This window comes from Rhinolophus sinicus, linkage group LG01 (genome assembly GCF_036562045.2).
Source record: "Rhinolophus sinicus isolate RSC01 linkage group LG01, ASM3656204v1, whole genome shotgun sequence".
NCBI classification, from domain to species: Eukaryota; Metazoa; Chordata; class Mammalia; order Chiroptera; family Rhinolophidae; genus Rhinolophus; species Rhinolophus sinicus.
This window is the reverse complement of record NC_133751.1, coordinates 169,193,455-169,206,806: the sequence shown is the minus strand read 5'-3', so window position 1 is coordinate 169,206,806 and position 13,352 is coordinate 169,193,455. Positions and strand designations below refer to the sequence as shown.

The following is a 13,352-nucleotide window of genomic DNA, read 5'->3' as shown; positions in this document are numbered from 1 at the left end:
GACTTTTCTTTATGATGCCAGGACATTAGAAACACTCTAAAAATATTTTTATTATAACTATTATTTCTAATATATTTATGTAATATATTTTATTATATAATATGAGCATTATAATTGCATCCAACTTGAAAAAATAGAAAAGGAACAAGAAGAAAATCAGCCACGTTTCCATTATATAGAGACAACACTATCAAAGTCTAGCATATTCTTTCAATATTTCTTTGCTATTTTTGTTTTCCAACTCATCACAAAGTAAATAAAATTCAAGACTGGAAGTAGCTTCTGGAGAATCCCCAAAAGTACAGAATAAGCTCACCATAAAAGAATCTATTTTGTAGAATTGTAACCTAGCAAACTGTTAAACTTGCTACCTACTATAAAGTCTCTATAGTAATCATCCTTCCTTCTGATGGCATTCCCTGTCAGTGTTTGGCCCAAAGGATAGCATATATCATTTCTTTCTCATCTTTGTGTATCTTTGTATATGTGTGTATGTATGCATTTAAGCTTGGTGTGGTTATACAAAAAGATAAATTATCATATTTTATTTATCTAAGATTAATATTTTTCCACATTTTAACATTGCTTAAATCATGATGAAGCTTACAACTAATAATGTGTAGTAGTGCAATTTGTGTGTTTTTCTTTACAAGCAGTACATAAAATAACAGTGCATCTTAAAATCAGTGGCATCTTATATTCTCATTAATCATATTTTGTAGAACATTTGAAGAGCTACGAGTAATTACTAGTTTACATAGTACCCTTTTATTTTCTTGGATGTGAGAAGAGAAAAATAGAAATGAATCATAAATGGATACATTGCAGTAAGGTCCACATTTTGTTAAATAATGTTTAGGTACTTTTAAACACCACTGTAGAGATATAAATTTATATGAACTTTTAGTGGAAAATTCTGTCCGATCTACCAAATTGCAAACTGAATATAGCTTTATGCACAATTCTGATTTTAGAAATATCTCCTCTAGAAATATCTGAACCCATATACAATGATATTCATGAACCAATGTCTGGAATTGAAAAGAAAATGGACAGATATAATCTATGAGTATATATACGTGAGTAATGGATTGATTAAATATATTGTAGTCAAGTCATAAGATAAAATGTTGTGCTTACATTAAAAAAAATAAGGTATACATATGAACAAATGTGGAAACATATCCACAAAATAGTATCAAGTATAATAATAAGACAATGAACAGTATACAAGGTCTGACAATTAAGTTTGCGAACTTACTGCAACAATGTTGTTAACATTTTTAGATATCAGAGGGATTATTCATCATGAATTTGTACCAACTGGACAAAGAGTTAACCAAGTTTACTATTTGGAAGTGCTGAAAAGGCTGTGTGAAAAAGTTAGACCACCGGAACTTTTTGCCAACAATTCATGGCTCTTGCCTCATGACAATGCACCAGATCACACGGCACTGACCGTGAGGGAGTTTTTAGCCAGTAAACAAATAACTGTATTGGAACACCCTCCCTACTCACCTGATCTAGCCCCCAATGACTTCTTTCTTTACCCTAAGATAAAGGAAATATTGAAAGGAAGACATTTTGATGACATTCAGGACATCAAGCGTCATATGACAACAACTCTGATGGCCATTCCAGGAAACGAGTTCCAAAATTGCTTTGAAGGGTGGACTAGGCTCTGGAATTGGTGCAAAGCTTCCCAAGGGGAGTACTTCGAAGGTGACCATAGTGATATTCAGCAATGAGGTATGCAATACTTTTTCTAGGATGAGTTCGCAAACTTAATTGTCAGAGACAAAGCATAGGTATACATGCAGGGAGATAGGCACGAAACCATTCACAGTAGTTAAAGGGTAGGGGTCAAATTATGGAGCACTTTTGTATTTGTTTTACTTTTGTTATTTGAACAATTTACAATGATAATCTGTAATTAGAAAATACAAATCTTTATATATTTTTTACTAAAAAATTATGGGAAAAAAGAGAGAATTTGGTATTCAAAGGAAGGATTTATTAGTCAATTCCCTGAAATAGTCTTGGAGACAAAAAATAATTTACTTAACAAGTCATTAGTTAATTCATAAAGCTTAATTTGATTGGTAAAATAAAAACCTAAATAGACATGTAAAATGGGAACACCACATAGGAAGGCACCACAGTAAGGATTCAAAGTGTGTATAAGTGTGTATAAGATTCAATGTGTATTGTATATGTTTTAAAGAAAATTTACATAAACTGCTTTACACATAAAACTGACTTTGAAGCTCCACCTTACAATTTAGCAGCCATACTAGATGATGTCAGTTCCTAGCAGAAAATAAATGGATCCTGAATTCTGAAACCTATCACAGACCCTCTAAACCAGGGGTGTCCAAACTGCGGCCCGTGGGCCAACTGCGGCCCACAATCCATTTTTAATTGGCCTGCAGCAAATTCCAAAAATATATTTAGTTTACTTAAATAAACCAAGTGAGGCAATACGTACTTCACCTCAAGTGAGTGGCCTGGCTGTTTGTGTATTTTACCGCATATGGCCCTTGGTAAAAAACGTTGAAAAAAGTTTTGACACCCCTGATCTAACCAGAAGCTTATTATTAATGGCAAGATCGAGACAGAATGCTTTTGGTTATTAACGTCCCTTTGGAAAGTTAACAGAAGTCAGGTTAGTGTCTTTTATTCTATCTAAAATTTCTGCAAATAATTATAATCTAGACCCCCAAAAATCACATTGTGCAACTACTTTGAAACCTTTATATTTTCTTTCATTGTAAATATCCAAGTCTGGATTTTGAATAGGTGAGTTGCCTGTGTTTACCTAGAATAAATATGGTAATTGAAAACAGTCAAGCTTATCTCTTCATGGGGTGCAAATTTTTTTTATTTCCTCACCTTTGGAGATTGAACCAGACTCAAAATTGAATCAAGGACTCAAACAATTTTAGAATTGAAATTTCATAAGAAACCATCTGCTTCATTATTCTAATTCTGCTGTTGTATTGGGTTACGCTAGTGTAACCCAATAATAGTCTTCCTGCTTAGAGTTAAAATGATTTGAGAAGAAATGAATTAATTATATATCAGGTATAATTCATGTTTCAAAGAGCAATGGCCTTAAAAAGACTCTCCAACTGATAACTTGTTGCTTTATTAAAAATTTTTAAATGTTAATTATATGTAATACAACGGCCTTAATTCATTTCAAAGTTTAACCCACTACCAAAATATTCTTATTTCTAGTGTTAGGAACCTCAGTATTGATCTAGGTCAATGGTGAGTTGTGTTTGATGATCTGTGCAGGTAGTGATTAAAATCAAAGCAGACAAAGTCAGATAGACAACTGTCATCAAGTCAGTTGTGAATAGACACTCTGAGTGGAGCAGGTATGTGGTAAGAGGGACAACACGTGTCTTCACACTGGATTCCACACTTTTAGAACCAGCATGCCAGACACCCTCTGATTCAGAAGTCACAAAATGACTTTTAGTTAAAAGCAATCTAATGCGTTAGACAATTTAGTTGGTCATGAAATTCTCTCTGATGGCATTTGTGCTGGTCAATTGTCTGTTTGCTCTCAAATCAATCCGTTGCCTTCTTCTTTCCCTGTCCCACATTATAGAAAACGCATTCCCTTGGCTTCTGAGCAGATCTGTCCAGTGGCAGACATTGTTGTAATGGGTAAAGGAAGACAGAATCTAGGGTATGTCTCCCTACCAAACCTGTGGTGTATTTGCCATGGTTTCGGATCCCACTGAAGAGGCTCATTTTGATTCTAGCTTTTACCTGGTGTTCCAGGCTCCTGGCCTGTATAACAGAGGCTCCTCCCTTGTTACTTCCATTCAAGAAACTGTAGCTGCAGATGTACCAGGTTAGCTTGCCCTCACTTTGAAATGGCTTTGATTTTGTAATGGGGCCAGGTTTACTGTAGGTTTCATGTTACCGGAAAAGAAGAATGAGTTTCCTTCCTGTCATAAGAAAACTCCCTCTGTCCAGGAATAAGGAACTTTAGGAAGGTCATTACTTTTATGACATACCGTGTTTCCCCCAAAGTAAGACCAGGTCTTATATTAAGGTTTGCTTCAAAAGATGCATTAGGACTTATGTTCAGGGGATGTCATCCTGAAAAATCATGCCAGGGCTTATTTTCCGGTCAGGTCTTATTTTCAGGGAAACACGGTAAAAACTAACATTTGTAAAGAAGTGTACAACTTATAAGGATATCCACCTATATTATGTGCAACTTACTGTAGGCTAATATATCTTGTGTACAAAATGCTAAAGTGAAATAGATATATAAATCACATCATCACATCATACACATCTGCCATGAAACATCTGTGGGTATTTGCTGAGAATAAAGAAAAAGGAATAGCAATTTCCTCTGTTTTCTATTTCTGATCTCAGGCTAATTGCTTATAGGGTATTTCTTTTTTTTGGAACATAGTTGATGACCTTGGAAGCTCATGGAAATAAAAGCGGTGACAACTGATAACCATCTTACATTCTAGGCTGTAGGTTGATGAGAATCCATGGCACACACATTGGAAAAGTTTGCATAATAATAGGGCTCAGTTGCAGTATATCTCTCCTAGACAGTTAGAAAATTCCTCATACATCAATCACTGTTGGTAACAGGAGATTTTGATGTTTTGTAGAAAGTTAAGCATACGTTCTCACTAAATACATCTTAGTTTTGATTTACAATAGCAATAATCATGTATTATAACACCCAAGTAGGATGAAGTAAAACATAAATTAGACTACATGATCTTGGATAATGTTTTAGTTTTACAGATACTGAGTTTCTTAAAAATCACAGCATTTATAGACCTGGTGAAAGACCTAAATAAAACTTAATATTCTTTATGTGATTACACTTCTTGAATTTTGACACAGAATATCACCTTTCTAAAATGTCTTCTCATACATTCTTCCCATAGTATTCCCACTCCTCTTAAAATTTCCAGAATTTCTCTATTACATGAGTCATTGTGTCAAGATGCTGTCATCTGTATTTAAATATCTATAACACAGGAGGGAATAAAAAATGTACATGTCAATTTAATAAGATTTTTTTTTTCCTTTTTTTTCCTCCAATTGTTTCATTTTACTTATTTTTTTTCTTTTACAGTCTATTCATGTGGGGTTCACTTGCCATAAGATCACTTCTTGCTTTCTGCACAACCTATTTGCTTTTTTTGGCTATAGGATTCTTCAAAATTCTATTTTCTGTCATTGCTGAACTTTTAGCAAATCCTCTTTGCCTGCCTTTGCTGTCCCACATTTCACCTTGTGGCAAAGCCACTAATGTTTTCTTACATGGATTCCCCACCACCTACCAATGTACCTGCAATATTCGTTTATTATCAAGCAGTTTAGCTCTGCACCTAAAGAATACCTACCAGCTTCCCCTCCCTGGCAGGAATTCCCAAAGCAGCTAAATACTACCACTGGGCTAAATCTATTTTGCTGCTTTGCCTTAAGGAAATAAATGTTTCTTTTATTATCCTTGTTTCATTTTTATCTTCTGTTTTTTAAGTGCTTCACCCCTTTGAGAGACCAGCCTGTCTGGTTTAAACATGTTTTATTTTCTGGCTTTAGTAATATTCCTTGTTTTGCAAAAACATCTAACTCATCTAGAACTCATGCTTCAATTTATGAGAAAACTTTATGACTAAGTCAAACCATCTCTTCTGGGCTCCTTCTCTGAAGCTTAAAGTTAGAATTTTCTATACATGAATTCCTACACTTTAAATTGTGATTATGTTACATCATTCAGAATTCTTTTAGTCAAGAGAAGAAACTCTTCCTGAGCTTAAGTGCTTGTGTCAGACAATAAGGATTTTGCTCATCAGAACTTTTTAAAAAGTTGAACATTCATGAACAAATGATACATAAACGTTAATAGTTTTTTAAAATATATATTGTTAACAGTTTTGCAGAAGTTAAATTGTTGAATAGTTGTTTTTATTATGTACAACTAGTTTTTTCATATAAAGAGTAATCATAGCACTTTATTTTAGCAAATGTATCTGCTCTTTTATTTATTGGTGAAAAGTCTCAGTATACACGGACGCTTGGAGATTGGTTAAGCATTTTCATGGAATTGTAATACATGAATTTTACAATGTATTACTTTTACTCATTCAGATTACTGTTTTAAGAAGACATGCCATAAATGTAATCTATAAACAATAACATGAAAATCTCAGATTAACTATCATATCTGACTTACCCTATTTTCTTCATATTCTTAGAATTTTATGGCCCCTCCTGGTGTCTGACCCCAGCAGACAGAGGATTGTGTCATGCCAATGAGACCAGATTCTACTACAATGGAATTATTGGGAAATGCCGCCCATTTAAGTACAGTGGATGTGGAGGGAACGAGAACAATTTCACTTCTAAAAAGGCATGTCTTAGGGCTTGTCAAAAAGGTATAGAAGACATTCTTCACATTAATTCACTAGTACTTAAAAAAGCAATTGTACTGAAATTGTGAATGAATTTTAATCTATGAAAAATATCATTAAATTAGTTCTATTTGTTATAAGAAACACTGTTATGATTTAGCTAATAAATGTCCCCTTACCAACTTTAATATGTTTAGATAATATTGCTGGATATATTAGCTGTAATTCCTCATAATTTGTCTTCATAGAAAAATAATTAATTTGAAACAAATTTTATTTGTTTGATATTTACATACTAAACTTTAGTTTTAAATGATTACACCAAAATATATTTAAGCTTTTTTATAATGCACAAAATTGTGTATTAGTTTTCTTCTGCCTATAAAAGTGATATGTTTATAGAATAGTGTTAATATGTAAATAATAATTTATAATTCCACCAATTATATACAGCCACGTGTTCACATTTTCAATAAACTGACCATGAATTTCTAACTGAAAATAAGTAAAAATCAATAACATGTTTATCCATTTTAGCTAACTCATGTATGTAAAATGACTTCTGTAGAAATAGATTATTCTATACAAAGACATAGACAAATTAAAGGCTTTTAAACTCATAACATTTTTTTTGGTTTTATATATTAAAAGATAATTTGAGGACATTTTAGATAAATTAACACAATAAAACTTTTTATCATGCATAAATTTGTTTATCTTCCTTTTGTAGGTTTCATCCAAAGAATATCAAAAGGAGGGTTAATTAAAACCAAAAGAAAAAGAAAGAAGCAACCAGTGAAAATAGTATATGAGAAAAATTTTTGTTAGAAAGATAAATTTGTTATATGATTACATTAATTCTACTAAATATTTTAGATGAAGCTTTTCATTATGATTCCTATTTCTTCTTTCCTAAAATTCTTTTAACTAATATTTTTTATGAATTTTCTATGCATATATTACCTGCTATTAATACATTTGTATCCGTGTTTCTTTCCTGATCTAGTCAAATTGCATATTCTAGGGCTATAATTTATTAACTGACTACTATGACTTTACTTATTCTTTTGATCCTTTTCTGACTATTTACCATTTGACTATGAATTATCAGGCTGATGGCCACATCAAATCAGTCTGTTTTTCCATTTGGGGATCATCTATTTCATAACACATTGTCACTTATTTGTTTTGATCACCTATATGATGATCTTTTTTAAAGCTCATGCCAAGATTAAAAAATACAGTTATCAATAAAAAAAGCACTTTTTTTCACATCTAAAATGGAGACAAGCACCTTCTTTTCATAAAGATCCCTCAATTGTGCATCTGGAAAGCGCTGTAGAATCGTATCATGTGCTCCCCTCCCTAGGTATACTTGATTTCCTTTGCACTACTAACCTACACCTCCATGGATCTTGAGCCAAATTGTATTTGAACACAGATGAGTCAATTCTGTGCCATGTGCCTGCCTGATTTTGTTTGATTTCAGTTTTTTTTGTTCATTTGTTTGCAAATGGTTCATTATATCAATTACTATGGTTGAATAATGGTGTGCTAAATACAGATCATGATAACGGACTTGGTGGGAAAGGGAAGTTTTTAATAGCGATCTAAAGGAAATTCTGTTTATGTACTTCCTCATTTCATTGTTTGACAACATTTTCTCTTACTAAAAATAGCAAGAATATTTAAACCTCCTGAGACCTATTCCTTTATCATTAGGCTTTATACACAATGCAAGCAGTAATTCATGCTTTAAAAAAAGGCATGTTATCTCTGTAGAAAAGGAAAATAAAATTATCATAAAGAAAGAATATTCTAGAAAATCCATGCACTATTCATTCTCAGGGTTTTAACAACATTTCTTTGGAGTTAATTCACTGTATCCAGCTAGATCTGTACCTTTCTTTCTCTGCTGAGCCATGTGCAGTCTGGCATCACAACAGCCTTCTAGATGTTTCAGTGTCTATAATGCTCATCTCAAATTTCACATATAAATTTGAACTTGTCATCTAGAAACAACTAACCACTTCAGTTAGCTTAGCTTAATAACTACTACTTTCTAGCAACAGTGTTATAATTCTACCTGTTCCTCAGGCTTGAAAGTTTGAACCCAATTTTGATTTCTTATTTTCCCTCATATACTGTATCTAACCAGTCTCCAAACATAAAGTTCATCCAACTCCCAGGCTTTTTACCTCTACTGCATTCTTCACTTCAGTATTGATAATTCCTAAGAATTAATTTAGTATATTTCTCCACCCCTCAAAATCCTTTAAGGACTCACTTTTTGATACTTAACCCCACCTACTTCCCACAATTTAATTTATATATATATATATACTTTTGGACTTACCTACACTACTCTCTTTCATGACTTCTTCAATTTAGCTAAAGGGCATTCCCAATTCACTGAATGCATCTTTAATTACTCAGCTTATTCATGCTGTTTTCCTTTTTAAAAAGCTGATCCCCTCCAAACCATTCAGTCATCTGAAGTCAGGCTCCAGATGACGCGAGCAATAAAATCACTATGTTGTAAGACAGAATATGAAAAGTCCTGACATACAATTACACATCATTTTCATCAATTTGTTCACTTAAGAAAAATTTTATATCTTGATTTCAAATATTCAGTCATATATAACTGCCTTAAACTGGGTCTATGCTGTGGAATTTGAGACTTTTGAAAATCAAAATCCCTTGTGAACTACGTTCTGTTGTTATTTATACTTGGATAGATTTAAATAAAGGGTCAAGTCTCCTTAGACCAAGTAGCAAGTTGCTACCAAGGACATATAAACAGCACATTGGTGAGTTGACTAACTGTTTTCTCAAACAATCATTCAAGGGTTCATTACTTAAATTAAGATACACACTGAGAGGGTTTACAATGTTTAATGCATGTGAATATTATGTTTACTGTGTTTTTAAATAAGAAGCCTTCTGGTGGTATTGTCTTGTTTGTTTTACATAATCAAATGCATCTAATTGTAATTGTTTTACATTATACAGCATGTACATGTATTTACCTACTTTGTTTATCCTCTGTTGAAAATTAAAGGTCATGCTGAAAACTACTCGACTGATTTTATTTTTTACTTTCTAAGAAATAAAATATATAATCTTGAATAATAAAGTATGATTGTTGTGAGACAGGTTAGTTAGCATGTCGTTAGGTAGATAGGAAGGTCCCTGGTGGAATAAACAAAAAAAGCAGCCATAACCTGAAACTCCAGGTTCTGGAATGTCTCCTTCACTCCAGGACAACAATATGAAAATACGCCTTAAGATGAATAAATTATCGCAAATCCCTTTTGGGCAGACAAAGGAGCAGATATGATAGATAGGAATGGGTTATTTCATTCATCCCTTTAGGATGGACAAACAGGAGAAACCTGATAAATGAATTCAATTAGAAGGCTCCAGCCCCTTCCCCAAACAGGCAAGAGAAGGTATAAAAGTAAGAACTTTTGCCTCAGTCACTGGGCACCCCCACTCAGGACCCCCTCCCACTTGGGAGCTGCAACTTCTTTTCCTGCTTCTAATAAACTATCTTCCTTTACAACTCTTTGCCTCTCCCTGGTCCGTGTGTCCATTCTTTGGTTTCACAATACATGATACACGATCCCGGCCTCCACCCAGAAATAGCTAGCAGATCCAACATCATTTATATCATTTAGGGGCTCATGTCCAGGATTGAAGGAGAGGTAAATATTATCTGTGTCCTTCTACTTGCTCACCCTATGGGCCTTCATCATTTTTGTCTTCTTTTCCTATTGTATAAACAGTAGGCCTCCGTCAGCCATTTAAATGTGAAAAACGGACTGCCGACCTTAAGCCACGGATGTAAAGGTCTTGCAGCAGGGCTCTGGTTGATCCCCTCTGGCACTGAGCCAGAGGAATGTCAGCCACAGTCCAACTGCCTTCTCTCTTGTTTTCTCTCTCGGGTGGAGTGAAGTCCAAAGATGGCGCGCGGTTGAGGTGAATGGCCCTTGGCAGCAACTGAGGAACTCTGATCGTAACTACTCTGCAGTGTGTCCCAAAGGCTCCCTGGGTCTTCCCCCAGTCTGACTGCGCATAGGGGTGCCGTTCAGAGACTTCCCTCCCCATCTGCTACTTTCTCCCATTCCTTCTGCTGCTTTTTTCCTTTCCACAAGGAGACTGAATACTGGAGCGTGGCCAGGACTGTGGGCCTTTGGGAACAACTGAGGGGACCCTGGTCACGGCTACTCTGCGGTGGGCTCCCAAAGGTCCCTCTGGTCTCTTCCCAGCCCGACTGCCCATAAGGGTGCCAGCAGGATGATTCCTTTGTCTCTGCTATTCTTTCATCCTGTCACTATCTCTCCCTAGCTCTTGAGACTTTGGTCCGGGGTCCCTTCCCTGTGAGACCTCCTCAACACTCTCCAGTAACATATTTTAACAAGCCAGCCAGAAGGTAAGTCCCTCTTAGGGGACCACAAAATCTCTCACTTTCCTATACCTCTTTTGTTTGCCATCCTTTGCGGGCACGGGTCGGATAGTTAAATGGCCATTAGGATGTCCGCTGCTTGAAAACTCCTGTGACAGGATAACCCGGTCGTGGAACAAGTCATTTAGGACCTTCCAGGCTCAAGACAAATCCAAGCACAGTGAGGTCTGTGTTTGTACAGCATAATGTCTCTCTGGAGACTTGATTTTTTATCTCCTCTGTTTTATTGCTGTACTCCTCTGGGGACCGCGCAGCTTCTCTGCTGCCTGGCTCTGCCCCCAGCTCAGCTCAGCTGCAGTGACAGCCGAGGAGGCGCTGCAAGAGCACAGCTCCTCTGGAGCACTGCCCGCCAGGCAACCTCAGTCACCACCAGACAAAGTTTTTAAGGAGGACCAACATGTCCGGATTCACTTTTCCTTAAGGAAACAGCCTTCTCCGAAGACTTTTGGAGCTTCAGCTATCTCTTTTTGTCCCCTCTCACATATTGGGCTTCAGGGCCTCCTTCCACTCCCTCTTGCCTAGGCCGTATGCCTTCCCTATAAGCTCTAAAGGTCCCTCCACTTTAAGGCCCCTCATTACCGGCCACAGCCTTTATCGGCCTGTGGGCCAGAGCCAGACATTCAGGTGGGGACAGGGTAGGTGCCCACCAGAGGCACAGGCCGGGCTGCGCAAGTAAGCACGACTAATCCTGGCGCATGCGTCTCCCCACTGGCCCTAGAATTGGTTGTGTGATGTCCATGGCCCACGCTTCTAGGGGACGTCCTAGAGCAAGTTGTGGGAGATGAATTGTGAAGGGATGCCTTTCTCTTCCTCCCTTTCAGATGCGCAGTCAGCCCTCACGCGCCTTCACCCCCCTGAACTGTATCTTGAAACATTGGGACAGATTTGACCCTCAGACTTTGAAGAAGTGGCACCTGGTTTTCTTTTGTTCCAAGGTTTAGCCTAAATACACATTAGAAGATGGGGAGTCTTAGCCTTCTGAGGGAAATAGTAACTGCAATACTATCATGCTGCTAGACCTGCTTTGCAGACAAGAGGGCAAATGGTCAGAAGTTTCATATGTTCAGGCATTTTTCACCCTGAGGGACAACCCAGATCTCTGTAAAAAATGGAGAGTTGACCCGGCTCTCTTGGCCATGATATCTTGCCTCCCTCCTCCTAAGAAGACCCCTCCTAGAGGGACTCCTCCAAAGGAACCTCCAGCGGGATCCTCCTCTCCCGAGGAGGACCCTTCAACAAACACCCATCTCCTAATCCACCTATGAACAGGAATGCCTGAGGCTGAGGTAACTGAAGGAAACAAGTGACACTTTTAAAAACCAAGCAGCTAATTCTCAAGCCAGACCCCTTACTCTGCTGCTCTAATTCTAAGTCCTGCAGGGACCACTAGCAGGGATCCATCACAAGGGAAATCACCTTTAGATTGGAGTCCCAGAGTACTAACATTCTAAATAAGCCTCCTTTTAAAGTCATGTTATCCTGTTACAGAATTTGTCAAGAAAATAGCTTAAATAGCTAGGTATTTCAAAACAACAAAATACTGAGGTGTTAATTATTAGGTAGGTTAATTATTAGGTAAGTTCACCTATTTCTAGCTTCTTGTCACAGGAATGTTAAGAGAGAAATTAAGATGTGTTAATAAATATACCTTATATTTTATTACAAATGCCTATGCTTTTAAAGGTTGCCAAATATATTCCTGGATTTGCCAGTGAAAGTGCTAATTGCTTGCTTTTGGTTGTCAGTAAAAATTAAAGTTCTGAAGGTTATGGATTCTCACATGGAAGAAAATGGTGTGTGTTTTCAAGGAAGGTATAAGGTATGGGAATACATTTTTGAAGGCACTGAAAGAAAGCAGTTTGTTCTAAAGATGGTTATTTCTAAATGAGTGAAAAGAGACAAACTAAGAGGGACTGGGAAAGTTGTAGAAGGTTTGTGAGAAGTTTTGAGTTTTATATATATATATAGTTAAACTAAATGTAATTAACTAAGTAAATTTAAATCTCAAAGGTAAGCTGGTAGAAAATAAAAGTTTTCTTTCTCTACTAAGATAAAGTTTGTTAGACTATTGGTCTCCTACTGACATTATGAAAAAGTTTTCTACTTAAAAAAAAGCAAAGATTATATATGTCACCAAAATAATTTTCTATGTTTTATATTTTCTCAATCAGGTCCTTGGTTATTCAAAAATTAAATCTAAAAATTGTTTTGCTAATAGTTAAGTACATTTCTGTATTTTTAGAACCGCTAGAGCTCATGTGAATTCCTCGGTATCAGCTACAGGCCAATATAAGGAAGCTTAGTCTAATATTTTCCCCTAACTGGCAGGGTTCTGGCCCATTGTTACATCCCTGATTAAGAGGCTCGGACCCTAGACAAGGCCAGGAATTTGTTTAAATGTCTTTAACAGCCAAGACAGAAAAAACGAGGAATAAAGGAACAGTGAGACCAGAGGATGAGACCAGAGA

The 13,352-nt window shown here is 36.2% G+C and overlaps 1 protein-coding gene across 1 annotated transcript in view; it reads left to right on the top strand.

Moving 5' to 3' along the window:
* TFPI (tissue factor pathway inhibitor) overlaps positions 1-9,493 on the top strand; it is a 64,994-nt gene extending 55,501 nt beyond the window's left edge. Inside the window, exons 7-8 of the mRNA XM_019740703.2 lie at positions 6,258-6,437; positions 7,144-9,493. Coding sequence (XP_019596262.2) covers positions 6,258-6,437; positions 7,144-7,241 — 278 coding nt within the window. The 3' untranslated portion in view covers positions 7,242-9,493. The remainder of the gene's footprint in view (positions 1-6,257; positions 6,438-7,143) is intronic.
* The last annotated feature ends 3,859 nt before the right edge of the window (positions 9,494-13,352 follow it).